This window comes from Neovison vison, chromosome X (genome assembly GCF_020171115.1).
Source record: "Neovison vison isolate M4711 chromosome X, ASM_NN_V1, whole genome shotgun sequence".
NCBI classification, from domain to species: Eukaryota; Metazoa; Chordata; class Mammalia; order Carnivora; family Mustelidae; genus Neogale; species Neogale vison.
The window spans coordinates 125,124,562-125,136,873 of record NC_058105.1 but is presented as its reverse complement, the minus strand read 5'-3'; the positions used below and the strand labels follow the sequence as shown (position 1 = coordinate 125,136,873).

The window sequence follows — 12,312 nt, the reverse complement described above, 5'->3', positions numbered from 1 at the left end:
GGGAACCGTGAGGAGCCCCGGGGGCCGCCTGCAGTGTCTCCGAGGACACCCAGAGGATGAGAGCAGGTAGTTCGTTTTAGTTCTCAGTGAACTGCCAGGAATGTCACCAGGAGCTGTCACCTTTCTCCTGGCCTCATAAATCCTCTCTCGTTTGATGTAAAATGAACTCCTACCGAGTTCGGCTGAACTCCACTCAGGCCGCTTAGGTGAGACCACGGACTGCCGCCGTGGCTGGAGGGGCTGGGTGGGGACCTCCCTGGTGAGCACTCGCACGCCACCCCTGTCCCCACAGCAGGAGCTCATCGAGAGCATCAGTCGCAAGCTGCAGGTGCTGCGGGAGGCCCGGGAGAGCCTGCTGGAGGACATCCAGGCCAACAGTGCACTTGGGGACGAGGTGGAGGCCATTGCCAAAGATGTCTGCAAACCCAACGAGTTCGACAAGTTCCGGATGTTCATCGGGGACCTGGACAAGGTGGTGAACCTCCTGCTGTCGCTGTCCGGCCGCCTGGCCCGCGTGGAAAATGCCCTCAATAATTTGGACGACAGCACTTCTCCTGGTGACAGGGTAGGTGCAGCGTGTCTGAGCTGGACGTTGGGGGGCCCGTGGGCAGGTCGTGTGTGGGGTGCCGGGAGTTCCCACCGGGAAGCCTCACGCAGTTCCTAGGCAGCGCGCCCGGGGCTCTCCATCTCCTTCCGTAGAAATGCCACGGACAGGTGATGCCAGGGCGCACGGGGCCTTGAGCTCCGCTGTCGCTGGGCGGCAGGGCTGCCGTGCTGTTGGGGAAGAACTGTGGCTTCTTTGCGACGCCTTTCCATTCGCTTCCAGGGATCTTTCCTGATCACGGTCTTTCCCTCGGACATTATCTTTTCCACTTGACCACGCGGAAGTGGAGCTCAGCAGCTCTGACAGCTTACAAGCACTCGGTGGTCGTGGAATTCGCTGTCGTTGCTGCTTTTAACGGGAGTGCACTCGGCAGTCTGCAAAGAGCCAGCGGCCTTGTCTGCCTTTCCTCCCTTTCTCGAGGTGTGCAGCTTGGAGCGTGTCTGTTAGTGGGTTTCTGTGTCCGTTTCGGACATGCAAGACACGGGAAGTCATGTCTGCTTTGCTGCCTGTCCTTCCTGGGTCAAATACCAGTAAAACATTGAGTTTGATTCTTTGGTAGGTCCTCAGATGGTCATCTTGAATATTGATAAGACGCCTTAACTTCTCTGAAAGGGAGGCCGAAGAGGCAGCCCTCTCCCTTACTCCCCGTGAGAGGGTGTCGGCCACGTAAATCTTCCAGAGTGTGGCTTTCAGACTGTGGTAGCTCTGGGCCTCGCTGAGTCATTAGTAACCACATCGGAACGTGCTGTAGGAGCATTTAAACAACTGAGACCCTTGGGTGGTGTTCAGATTCCGTGTTTCTGTCTTGCTCATCTTCTCTAGGTCTGTCTAGAAACAGGAAAATAACATAAATAGGAAACAGATTTATTTATTTGTAATTGCAATGTTCTCAGGTATTAATTTGAGGGAAAAGGTAGTGTGGTCTTTGCAGCTCAGCCCATTTTAATCCATCTTTCCCTCTCTGTTTGTGCAACAGAGACTTCATTTAGAATTCAGGGATGATAGAGGTGTTTGGGGGTTTCAGTGGGTTAATCCTCTGCCTTCGGCTCAGGTCATGATCCTGGGGTCCTGGATCGAGCCCGGAGTCGGGCTCCCTGCTCAGTGGGGAGTCTGCTTCCCCCTCTGCCTCTGCTTGTGCTGTCTCAAATGAATAAAAAAAGGCTTCTTTAAAAAAGTTGAGCAGATGCTAGAAAGAGTCACAGCACTAAGGACCATGGCCATGGTCCTCCCGGATACCGGGCTCTGTAGGGAGCGTGCGTCAGCAGCCCTCGCTGCGTCGCGGGGGTCGTCTGAACGCAGGGTCTCGTGGGCCCGGCCAGGTGTGGTGCAATGCTCCAGTGCCCAGCAACACCGCCAGCGGAGGACAGTCTGTCAGGCAGCCGCAGCTTGGGGAAGCCAAGGTTTTCAGACACGGGTATGGTAACCACTTAGAAGACACAGAGGGAGGTTTTACAAGTCCCCCTCCATCTTTGCAGTTAGAAATTGAGTACGTGGGTCCATGCGAACACATCGGGTCCTCCCCCAAAATCTCTGCAGCTTCCTGTCACCGGTCAGCCCAGATAGCATTAACAGCCCAAGCGGACTTCTAGAACCGGTTGACATCTGTTTTCCTTTGCATTGGGACCGATTGCTTTGCCTCCCCTCTTTCCGTGAAAACTCCCCGAACATTAGTTTGACGCAGAGATGGAGGAGTCCCACAGGAGTGGGCGGGAGGCCCTGCACGCGACGGGGTCCGGGCTGCGTCCCAGCGCTGTCCCTGCGCCTGGGCATTTTGCAAAGTGCTGCCATGTCCCAGACGCTCGTGCGCAGCTGTCGGGAACGGTCCGTGGCCAAGACGCAAAGTGGCAGAATACCGAAGGGGCAGTCCTGGTGGCCACGTGATAGTCACACTGGGGAGTTGAATCCCCGCCTCCCTCGTTGGCCTTCAGAGACACTGCGAAACGTGCTCAGCGCTTCCCTTCTTAGTTTTCATTAATCTCGAAGGCGGTCGGTTTGGTTCGTGTGTGTTTCGTAAGCAGAGAGTGACTATGAGGGCTGCGTTTTGGGAGTGGGGCTGTCTGTGCCCCTCAGGGAGTGTCCCCCGTCGCCCCGTCTCTTCTGCCCGTCCTCGCTCCCTCACTGCATTCTTCGGCAAGTTTGCACAGAGGCTCCTCCTGCCAGAAGCGGGCAGGATCCTGCTCTGGGAGTTCTTAAGAATCTCTTCCTTTTGCCGACTTCCCCATAGTCTTGTCACAGACAGGCCTGCGGCCCACCTGACATCCCTAAGTCCGTCACCGCTCTTGAGCTTCTCGGAATTCTGTAGTTGTCGGTGTCTGGACCGCTCTTCTCATCCCGGCTGTTTCTCTGAGCCATTCAAGGCCACGGCCCGTGGAAAGAAGTGGAAGCGGGACAGGCCTGGGGGTGCTTCAGGCAGGTGGGGCCTGGGGCCGGCCGTGGCCTCCCAGTGCGTTGGCCCCCATCCCGTGGACCCCGATCTCCAGCCCCCAGCCTGTGTGTCCCAGCCCGTTGGTCTCCCAGCGCGTTGGCCCCCCGTCCCGCGGATCCCGATCTCTGGCCCCCAGCCTGTGTGTCCCAGCCCGTTGGTCTCCCAGCGCGTTGGCCCCCGTCCCGCGGATCCCGATCTCCGGCCCCCAGCCTATGTGTCCCAGCCCGTTGGTCTCCCAGCGCGTTGGCCCCCGTCCCGCGGATCCAAGTCTCCAGCCCCCAGCCTGTGTGTCCCAGCCCGTTGGTCTCCCAGCGCGTTGGCCCCCTATCCCGCGGATCCCGATCTCTGGCCCCCAACCCGTGTGTCCCAGCCCCTGTGCGATCTCCGGTCGCTGTCTCGGCCGTCCCAGCCCCCGACTCGCTGGCACTGTCGGGCTGTCGGCCGGAGCCCTGCTCTAGCCCCGCTCCTCAGCGGGCTCGTTTCTGTCTCTCCGCAGCAGTCACTGCTCGAGAAGCAGCGGATGCTCATCCAGCAGCACGAGGACGCCAAGGAGCTGAAGGAGAACCTGGACCGCCGGGAGCGCGTCGTGCTCGACATCCTGGCCAGCTACCTGAGCGAGGAGAGCCTGGCCGACTACGAGCACTTCGTGAAGATGAAGTCGGCTCTCATCATCGAGCAGCGGGAACTGGAGGACAAGATACACCTGGGGGAGGAGCAGCTGAAGTGCCTGTTCGACAGCCTCCAGCCCGAAAGAGCCAAATAAGGGGAGCCCTCCCTGGCGGAGGACGGAAGCTGGCGCCGGGCGCCCCGTTCCCGAGGAGGCGAGTAGGAACCCCAGCCTGTCTCTCTCTCCTGGAGCGCAAATCCTCCGGTAGCAAAACGGCTGTTAGGAAAGCAATAACTCTGTGTGTGTTTGCGATGGTCTATTTAATTTTTTGGTTCCCCTTTTGAGAGCGCCACAGAATGTCTCCCCGTTAGCCGTCTTTCCTTTGCAAGTCACGGTCGTGGCGGCGGGCGACTTGGTGCAGTCCGGAGGGTGGGCTCCCGCCGTGTGGTGCATGCGAGGGGTCGTTTCCACAGGTGGGTCTGCCCTTCCTTCCATCTTCCCGTCCTGAAGCAGCCGCTCGGGAAGCCAGCCGAGCGGGTCCGTGAGGTGCATGAGAAGGGACACCCTGGCGCACGTCTTGTCCTGTGATTCATCCAGAGCATGGGCTGCCACGTGTCCTCCCCGTTCGTCCGGCGGTGTGGACCGTTCATTGTCCTCCTTCCTTGGCCCCCAGCAAAAACTGTGATGATCTGTGATGGTCATGCATTCACATTTTGGAAAGGTGAATCATTTCCAAGTGGTTAAAAACCAACCGTGGAACGAGTCACCGTCGTGTTGGGTTCACTCATTCTGAAATCGCCTCTTCGAGAAATAACGTGCAGGCTGTAAAACACAGGCACAGAGCAGATGGTTTCAGTCCTGGTATCCCGGTTCAAGGGGTGTTTCCTTGCAAAGAGAAATTACTCAGTTCATCGTATGTCCCGTAGTGTGATGTGCGTGCTAGAAGTCTGTTTCCTGAGACCGGGAGATGATTTCTAAAGTTCCTTTTTCCCCAGAATGCTTACTTGGTGTGCACTGGGTCATTAACCATAATTGGCTTCTTGTCCCCTTTTGCCTCTTTAAATCCACGACCATCCCGTGTGAGGGTTCCGTTCCATTTACGTGTAAGAACCTTTTCTCGAGGGCCTTTCAGAGGCTGTATGGACTCTATAAGCCCTAAACCTGACCTTTGGCCACAGATTCTATAGGTTCTGTGCCCTTTTCATTAGTTGAAATGACAAGATTGTAACGAGAGTCTGTTCACTCACAAAACACTGTCGTGCGGTCCGTTTCCGGCGGCGAAGTCACAGACTAGGAGAAAAGATTTGCCGGTCACGTCTGTGACTAGGGATCTGGACCTGGACCGTACAGAGAAGTTTCAGAGCTCCGCAGCAAGACAGCACACAGCCCCGTTAGCACGTGGGCAAGACACTTACCTTGGCGCTCCACCGAACAGGGCACAGGTACGCGTGGCAAAGTGGCACGTGGGACAACGTCCGCCCGCCAACAGCTTGGTTGTCACCGGTGTTTTATCCGCGTCGCTGCCGACCCGCTGTGCTGCTTCCCAGACACTCCTCTGATTCGGTGCCTGGTAAATGGCAGGGGAACCTCACGATGACTTCATGTTGGGGTGATATCCAGACACTTGTTTGATAAAGGGATCATCTGGATCCTCGTTTCCCCGTATTGCCGTGAAAGTTTTCCGACAGGTGGGGGGACGTCCTTTTGTCCGCAGAGTGTTCCCTTCCCGAAACACACGTGCACACGAGTGTCTTAACTGACCGATGTCTGTACTTCCTGCGCCGGGGGGTGAGCTGGACTCCAGAGCCACGGCACGGATGTGTGTGTGCCCCCGCACAGAGGGGTCCAAACGGGCAGGCTTCAGTCATGCAGGCAATAAACACTCTTCCTGGCAACCCCGCCATGCCAAAGAGACAGATGCCTTTTCACAAGTTGTCATTCCTATCGAATTAAGCTATTTCTGACTTGAAGAATGCCCATTCTGCCAATGAAGTGTCCTCCTTGCCTCCTGGTGTAGTCCCTTGCTGTGAAAACTGGTCACTTCAGAAAAGGTGAGGCCGGCTGTCCCCGGACCTCCGTCACTCTCCCCCACGGGGACAACCACAGTAATTTGACTGTATTTTGCTTTTAATTTACACAAAGCTTTTATCTGTGATCCTTTCCCCTCAAACACAGTATTGTGAACCATTTTGATGATAAATATGTAAAATGTGAATAATGGAATTTATGTGTCTGTGTCCAGCCTTTTGAGGTCTCTGGAGGACGTTCTCTGATACGTAGCAATATGGGACGCTCCATTGCGCTTTCAGCAGAGCCCATGTCACCGTTACGGTCCTGTGCCCTTCCCGTTGGCCTCTTAGGCGTCTGGTTAGCGGGGGCCCAAAGAGTCCAGTGAGTCGGTGGACGTAACTTTGTAAATACCGTGTTACTGCACACAAGAACAACCTGGTGCTAACGTTCTGCCCTTGGCGTTCGTAGGTGGTGGCTGGCTCCTCCCCCCACCATAGCTAGGCTCTGCAACGCCCTGTACTTCGGGATTTCAGTCAGGGCCGCTGCCCGTGGCTTTTATCCTGCTTCCACTGTGGAAAAAGTGTATGTACTTCATGCTCGACACTCACCACCTCTGAACACATCATCCTGCTTGACTTTAACAAAATAAATGGTGTCTTGGAGTGAATGGAGCATGTCTCCGATTTACCTGTGTGACGTCTTTTGTAAGTAACCAGACCGTCCTCACCGTAGGTCAGATTCTGATAAACTGGGGGGCTGGGGATTTGTCGCCATGTGCCAGTCTAGCCCAGGCTCATCCGTCTGCAGTCAGGACAAAGCCAGGGACCCGGGCTGGATCAGTTCGCTGTTGCCGCCGTGATGCTGTGGAACAAGCAGCTGTGAAAATTCATGGTGCGCAAATGCCTCTCTGGAGCTCATGAATTCGTAGATCCTGATGCCCTCTGCTCCGCGTGTCTGGCATCGTGCTCCTGGGACCGGCAGTCTGGCCTGGGGACGTCCAGGGCAGGTGCGTGGGAGAACCAGCGTGGTCGCAAAGCTGTTTTCCCACGTACCTGGTTCTGTCACGCCTGTGTACCTTCCGCTGTCAAAGCGGGTCCCCCAGCTGAACACGGAGGGGTGGGGGTGGGGGTCTGTCCCCTTGCTTGGGCGGGAGGAACTGTGAAGTCAAGTGCCAGAGGGTGGGTACAGGGTGTGACGAATCACCGCTGGCCTCCATCTCCCACACCAGCGTCCTGGACCCAGAAGTCAGGTTCCCCGAGCAAGGCCCCCTCTGCCGCTCCTTAGCCTGGTGGCCATGGGCAAAGCACTTGGCCTCTCGGAGCCTCCAAGGGTCGCCCTCTGGAACTGGGGAAGGGCTGCGGAGCTTAGCCGAGCTCACATGCTGAGACGTCGGGCCGGGTTCAGGAGAGCGCTGTGGCAGTGCGGCTCTGGTGTCCCGCATCCAGTCCGCACCCAGGGGGGAGCGCCTTCCCGGAGCGGACCTGCCAGAGCCATCCGGGAGCGGCACACTTCCTCTGCTTGGCAGGATCAGAAAGGTTCTGTTCTGGAGGAGGTTTGTGGGACCTGTAGGCTAGATAGGAAGGGGAGGGTCTGTTGAATAAAACTTCTTAGAGTTAGAGTGCATATTTACTGAGAATGGGAAAAAATGTACAAGTTCAGCTTTTATAAAAGTGGACGAATACTGCCCATTTGTTTTCACTTCTGGCCTTTGTCCGGGCTACTTCAGGTCGTGGCGTCTGCGTGGCTGACGGCACCAGGAGGGGGACACAGATGCCGTCCCAGGGCTCTAAGAAGGATGCAGTTTGCATCCCAAAGTGAGGGAAGTTCTTTAAAAACAAGGCCAAGCCTTACCAGTTGGGCCCCACACGGGGCCCACTCGAAAGAGAGTAAGATGACACAAAAATAAAAAAGTAAAACAAACCCTTGGTCGCTAGGTCCCCACGCCAGGCCACATCGTTTTTTCATTGATCAGCACACCTCTTTGCTTTCTTTCCTTCGTCACGTAGAAAGGGGGGCCAAGACGATGAAAGATAGAGGGGCTACTCAAAACAGGCAACCCGGCACACAAACATGCGTGACCCTAGGACGCATCCCGGGCAGCAAAAGGACATCCGCCGGCTGAGCGGTGACGTCTGAGCAAGTCCCGAGATCGTAGTGTTGTGTGGACAGCGATCTCTGGCTTCTGATAGTCGCACCGTGGCTACGTAAGTGGTTTCCATTTGGTAAGTTTGGGTGGAGGCTGGAGAGGTCTGTGCCACTCGCAACGTTTTCGTAGGTCTAAAGCTATTTCAGGATGAAAAAGTTAGGTTTTTTTTGTTTTTTTGTTTTTTTTGGTTTTTTTTCAGTTTTCAAGGTTTTCCCCTTTGCTCCTCCAAAGGCCCTGCCTCGAATCTCTCTAGTCCTCTCATGGCCTCTGGGGAAAGGGGCTCCCGTGTGTACCGTTCCAGTATGCCGTCCTGAACGGGATCCAGCGGAACGAGTCTCTGACCCCAGCGCCTGTTCCGCTTTGTGCAGTTTGAGTTTCTCTAACACACCTGCCCACGAAGCCGTCAGCCCTCAGAGCTGCAGGTGGGGAGCTGCGCATACCCGTGCTTGTCTGCTGGGTGCCTGGTACGAGTGAGCGCTCACTGTACCCACAAGTATTGAACAAGCAAGTGAACAAAGCAGGGCATACAGTGTGCGTCACGGAGCGGCGTGAGGTCGCCTCTGCTTTTCCCCCGGGAGACCCCTGCGGGTCGATCAGGCCCTTCGCGTGCTCTATCCGCTCTCACGCCAAGAATGGTTGACTTCCTTCCGGCGCAGATACAGACGCTCCGTAACACATTCACGCATCTCCTTCCCTCCTCTCTCTCCTTTCCTTTTTTTCCCCCCCTGAGAAGCAGAGGAGTATACCAACCACATTTTTGAGATTTTTCTGTTTAACAAGGTTGGTGGAGGGGCACCTGGGCGGCTCAGTTGGTTAAGCATCTGCCTTTGGCTCAGGTCATGGTGCAGGGGTCCTGGATCAAATCCCACATCGGGCTCCCTGCTCAGCAGGAAGTCTGCTTCTCCCTGTGCCTCTCCTCCTGGTCATGCTGTCTCACTCTCTCTCTCTCATATAAATAAATAAAATCTTTAAAAGAAAAGTGTTGGGAACTTTTCCCTTAACTATTCAACATACTGCACTCGAAGGAGAGAAATGGCTCACCGAATGTATTCTCGGAATGGGATCCCCGGTTGTAACCTTGGTTATAAAGGTCACTGGGTGTGTGTTTCACTTACATCTTTGTACATATCTCTACTCATTTTCTTGGGATAAATACCTTATCGTGGAAACACTAAGCGATTCTGGAGGAATTTAGGTTTCTACATAGAACTAGTCCTAGGTGCCGGTCAGCTGACGTGATAAGACTTTCCGGGGGGGTGCCTGGGTGGCTCAGTGGATTAAGCCGCTGCCTTCGGCTCAGGTCATGATCTCAGGGTCCTGGGATCGAGTCCCGCATCGGGCTCTCTGCTCAGCGGGGAGCCTGCTTCCTCCTCTCTCTCTCTCTCTGCCTGCCTCTCTGCCTACTTGTGATCTCTGTCTGTCAAATAAATAAAATAAAACCTTTAAAAAAAAAAAAAAAAGACTTTCCAGGAACTTCATGTCTACAGAAGCCCCATTGGAAGCTATTCCCAACCTTAGGTCACCTTCTCACAGATGAGGAATTATTACGCATAGTCTAGACGGACGGTCTCCCCCGTGTGTGTGACGTGTCAACAAGGCTGTAGTCCAGGCCCAGAGAAAAGGAGGCGCTCCCCCACGAATTAAGGGCATCATCTCTAGTATTCGCTGCCCGCAGTCTTTCTCAGCGCAGCGCGGCCTGGTGGGTGCCATTTCTGCCTACACCTGCTTATACACATTGCCGCAGCCTGTTAAAAAAAAAAAAAACAACAAAAACAGTCCATTCTTCCTGAAGATGTGGATTAGATGCCGTGCCAGGGACAAGAGAAGCAGCTAGTAGGAGACAGGTCTGACTGAGATCTATCTTAAAAGTGGACTTTGGGCGCCTGGGTGGCTCAGTGGATTAAAGCCTCTGCCTTCGGCTCAGGTCATGATCTCAGGGTCCTGGGATCGAGTCCCGCATAGGGCTCCCTGCTCCCTGCCTGCCTCTCTGCCTATTTGTGATCTCTCTTGTCAGAAAAATAAAAATCTTAAAAAAAAAAAAAAAAGTGGTCTCTGATGGTCTACTGGCAAGCCTTACCTACCCCCTCAAAGAAAACCCGATGGAGAGGATATGTGACGAAGAAAAGAAAGCAAAGGGGGTGTGCTGATCAGTGAAAGAGCAATGTGTCTTGACGTTGGGGACCGAACCACCAAGGGTTTGTTTTATTTTTTTATTTGTTTTTATTTTTGCGTTCTCTTACTCTCTTTTGAGTGGGCCCCAACTCACGACCCTAAGACTAAGGCCCAGAGACCAAGGCCCAAGCTGCCATCAAGAGGCCCCCGTGTAACCACCTGAGCCCCGCCCCGGGCGTCCCCCGTACCTAGCAACCGAGAACTTGGAAAGCGAGGACAATTGGGGGCAGAATGTGGGGACCGCAGAAGGCGGGGGCGGGGGGGGGCCGGGGGAGACGGCCTTAAAAGCGAGCGGCTGGCTGGTGCGGCGGCAGAGATCTGTGGGCCCTGCGGAAGGGCCGCCACGGAGAAGCCCTGAGGTTGTCCTTAGAGCAGCGGCGCGGGCTTCTGCACGCCCAGCTGGGTAACACACTGTCCTCTTCCCCAGATACTCGGTCCCCGGGAGACCGCGTCCCTGCTGGGCGGAGGGATGGCCCTTCTCTTTGTGTGTGTGTGTGTGTGTGTGTGTGTGTGTGTGTGTGACGGTGGGGAGAGGGACACGGGCGGGTCGCTTGACCGCACTCAGTGTGCGGTTCGGGGGCACGTGTACGACAGCCCTCCACCGCCACCACCATCCCCGGCCGGGACCCCCTCCTCTTCCCAAACTGAGCGCCCGTGGAGCGCCACCCGCCACATCCCTCTGTCCCCAGCCCCTGGCCACCGTGTCCTGCTTCCCGTGTGTAGGACTCCGGCTGCTCTAGGTGCTGCCTGGAAGCGGGTCCTGCGTCTTGTCCCGGGGACTGGCTTGTTTCCCTGCGGTGTCTGCAAGGCTCATCCGAGTCGGAGCCAGGGGGACACTCCCTTCCTCTTTCAGGCTGGTGGGGACTCGGGGGGTGTGGAGAGACCCCGTTTTGTCTCTCCAGCCATCCATGCTGGACACTCGGGTTTCTGCCTCTTGGCTGTGAGCGTCGGGGCGGGGAGCGGGGTGGTGCGCGGGTGTCTTTCTCTTCCGTTGGGTCTGCGCCAGGAGCTGGGATCGCTGGATCACGCGGTAATTTCACATTTAATTTTTCGAGTTTTTATCGTGTTTCCTGTCCTCTCCTCCATTGTGTTTGGACTCCTTGATCATCCTGCAAGTGTTTGTCTCAGTCGCTCTCAAAGATGAACTTGCTGTTCCTTGCTCTCCCATCCGGATGCCCCTTCCTGGTCTCTCCTGGCGTGGATTCGAGCGGCCGCACATCAGCGTCCCCCACCAGGGCAGACCGAGGGCAGTGGACGGGGCTGACCAGCGCAGGGCGCGGCGCCCTTCCCCTCGGCACCCCCTAATCCCCCTTCTCTCTCCCTTCCGTAGCCTTTGGGCTGTGACGCCACAGGCACGTCGTCGTGAGACAGCCTCACCGGGGTTCTTGTAGGTCACTGCTGCTTATTTTGTTGGTATATCATTGCCCGGTTTCAGGTCCATCTTTCATCCTCCACAAGGCCCATCTCTGCTGAAACTGCTTCTGTGCACGTGTCCTCACCCTCTGCTTCCTCCTTTTCTCTTCCATATTCTCCCATTACCCGATATATGGAGCCCGCCACTTGGACCTCCTTGGCTAGAGAAACAAACAAAAAATCGGACCGTCTCTGGGACAGGCCCTCGTTCCGCCTAAGACCTAGAGACTTTCCAATCGGAACCAAAGACGCGTCAGAAGTCAGGCAAAGTGTGAGGTGTGCGTTAACAAATGTTAGCGAAGACTAGCACGTACTAGAACCCTCCACTGAAAGGTTTCCCATCGTGGAGAAAGCATTTCAGAGTTCACAAAGCTCTGTTAAATTCGAAGGCTGGAAACTACGTTCAGGTTATGAGCCAGAGTCTGGTAAGAATATCTGTGTTTTAAACTTCCCGAGGCCAGAAAATTACCAGAAAACTAAAATGAGGCTCAGTCTTAAAGTGCCTCTTGTTCCTAAGGGTCCTTTACATGGAGCGCCCATGGTGATTCCATATACACAGTCGTCAAACTCAGACAGGCGAGCCACAGCAAGCCTTACAAGGAGGCGGGGAAAGTAGGTTCCTCCTACCTTGCTGGTGGGATTAGCAAATGGTGCAGTCATGTAGGGAAACAATTTGGTGGTCCCCCCAAATGTAGACATAGAGTTAGCCTGTGACCCAGCAGTTCCACTTCCAGGTACATACCCAAGAGAAATGAAACCATATCCATACACACACGTAGACATTACCATTCACAGCAGCATCCTTCATAACAGCCCAAAAATGAAAACCACACGAGTGCCCACCCTCTGCTAAGTAAACGGTAGTGTAGCTGTACAGTGGAATATCACTGGGCCATGAAAAGGAACAGAGTCACCACACATCTCTAGATGAGCCC

At 55.4% G+C, this 12,312-nt stretch overlaps 1 protein-coding gene across 6 annotated transcripts in view; it reads left to right on the top strand.

The window, feature by feature from the left end:
• Positions 1 to 6,329, top strand: part of SHROOM2 (shroom family member 2) — a 136,958-nt gene extending 130,629 nt beyond the window's left edge. For 5 of the 6 annotated variants that reach the window (XM_044234317.1, XM_044234316.1, XM_044234321.1 and 2 more), the window contains 2 exons: positions 293 to 565; positions 3,526 to 6,329. In XM_044234317.1, the coding sequence (XP_044090252.1) occupies positions 293 to 565; positions 3,526 to 3,792 (540 nt within the window). In that variant the 3' untranslated portion in view covers positions 3,793 to 6,329. The remainder of the gene's footprint in view (positions 1 to 292; positions 566 to 3,525) is intronic. The other variant, XM_044234319.1, reaches the window with a different exon arrangement.
• The last annotated feature ends 5,983 nt before the right edge of the window (positions 6,330 to 12,312 follow it).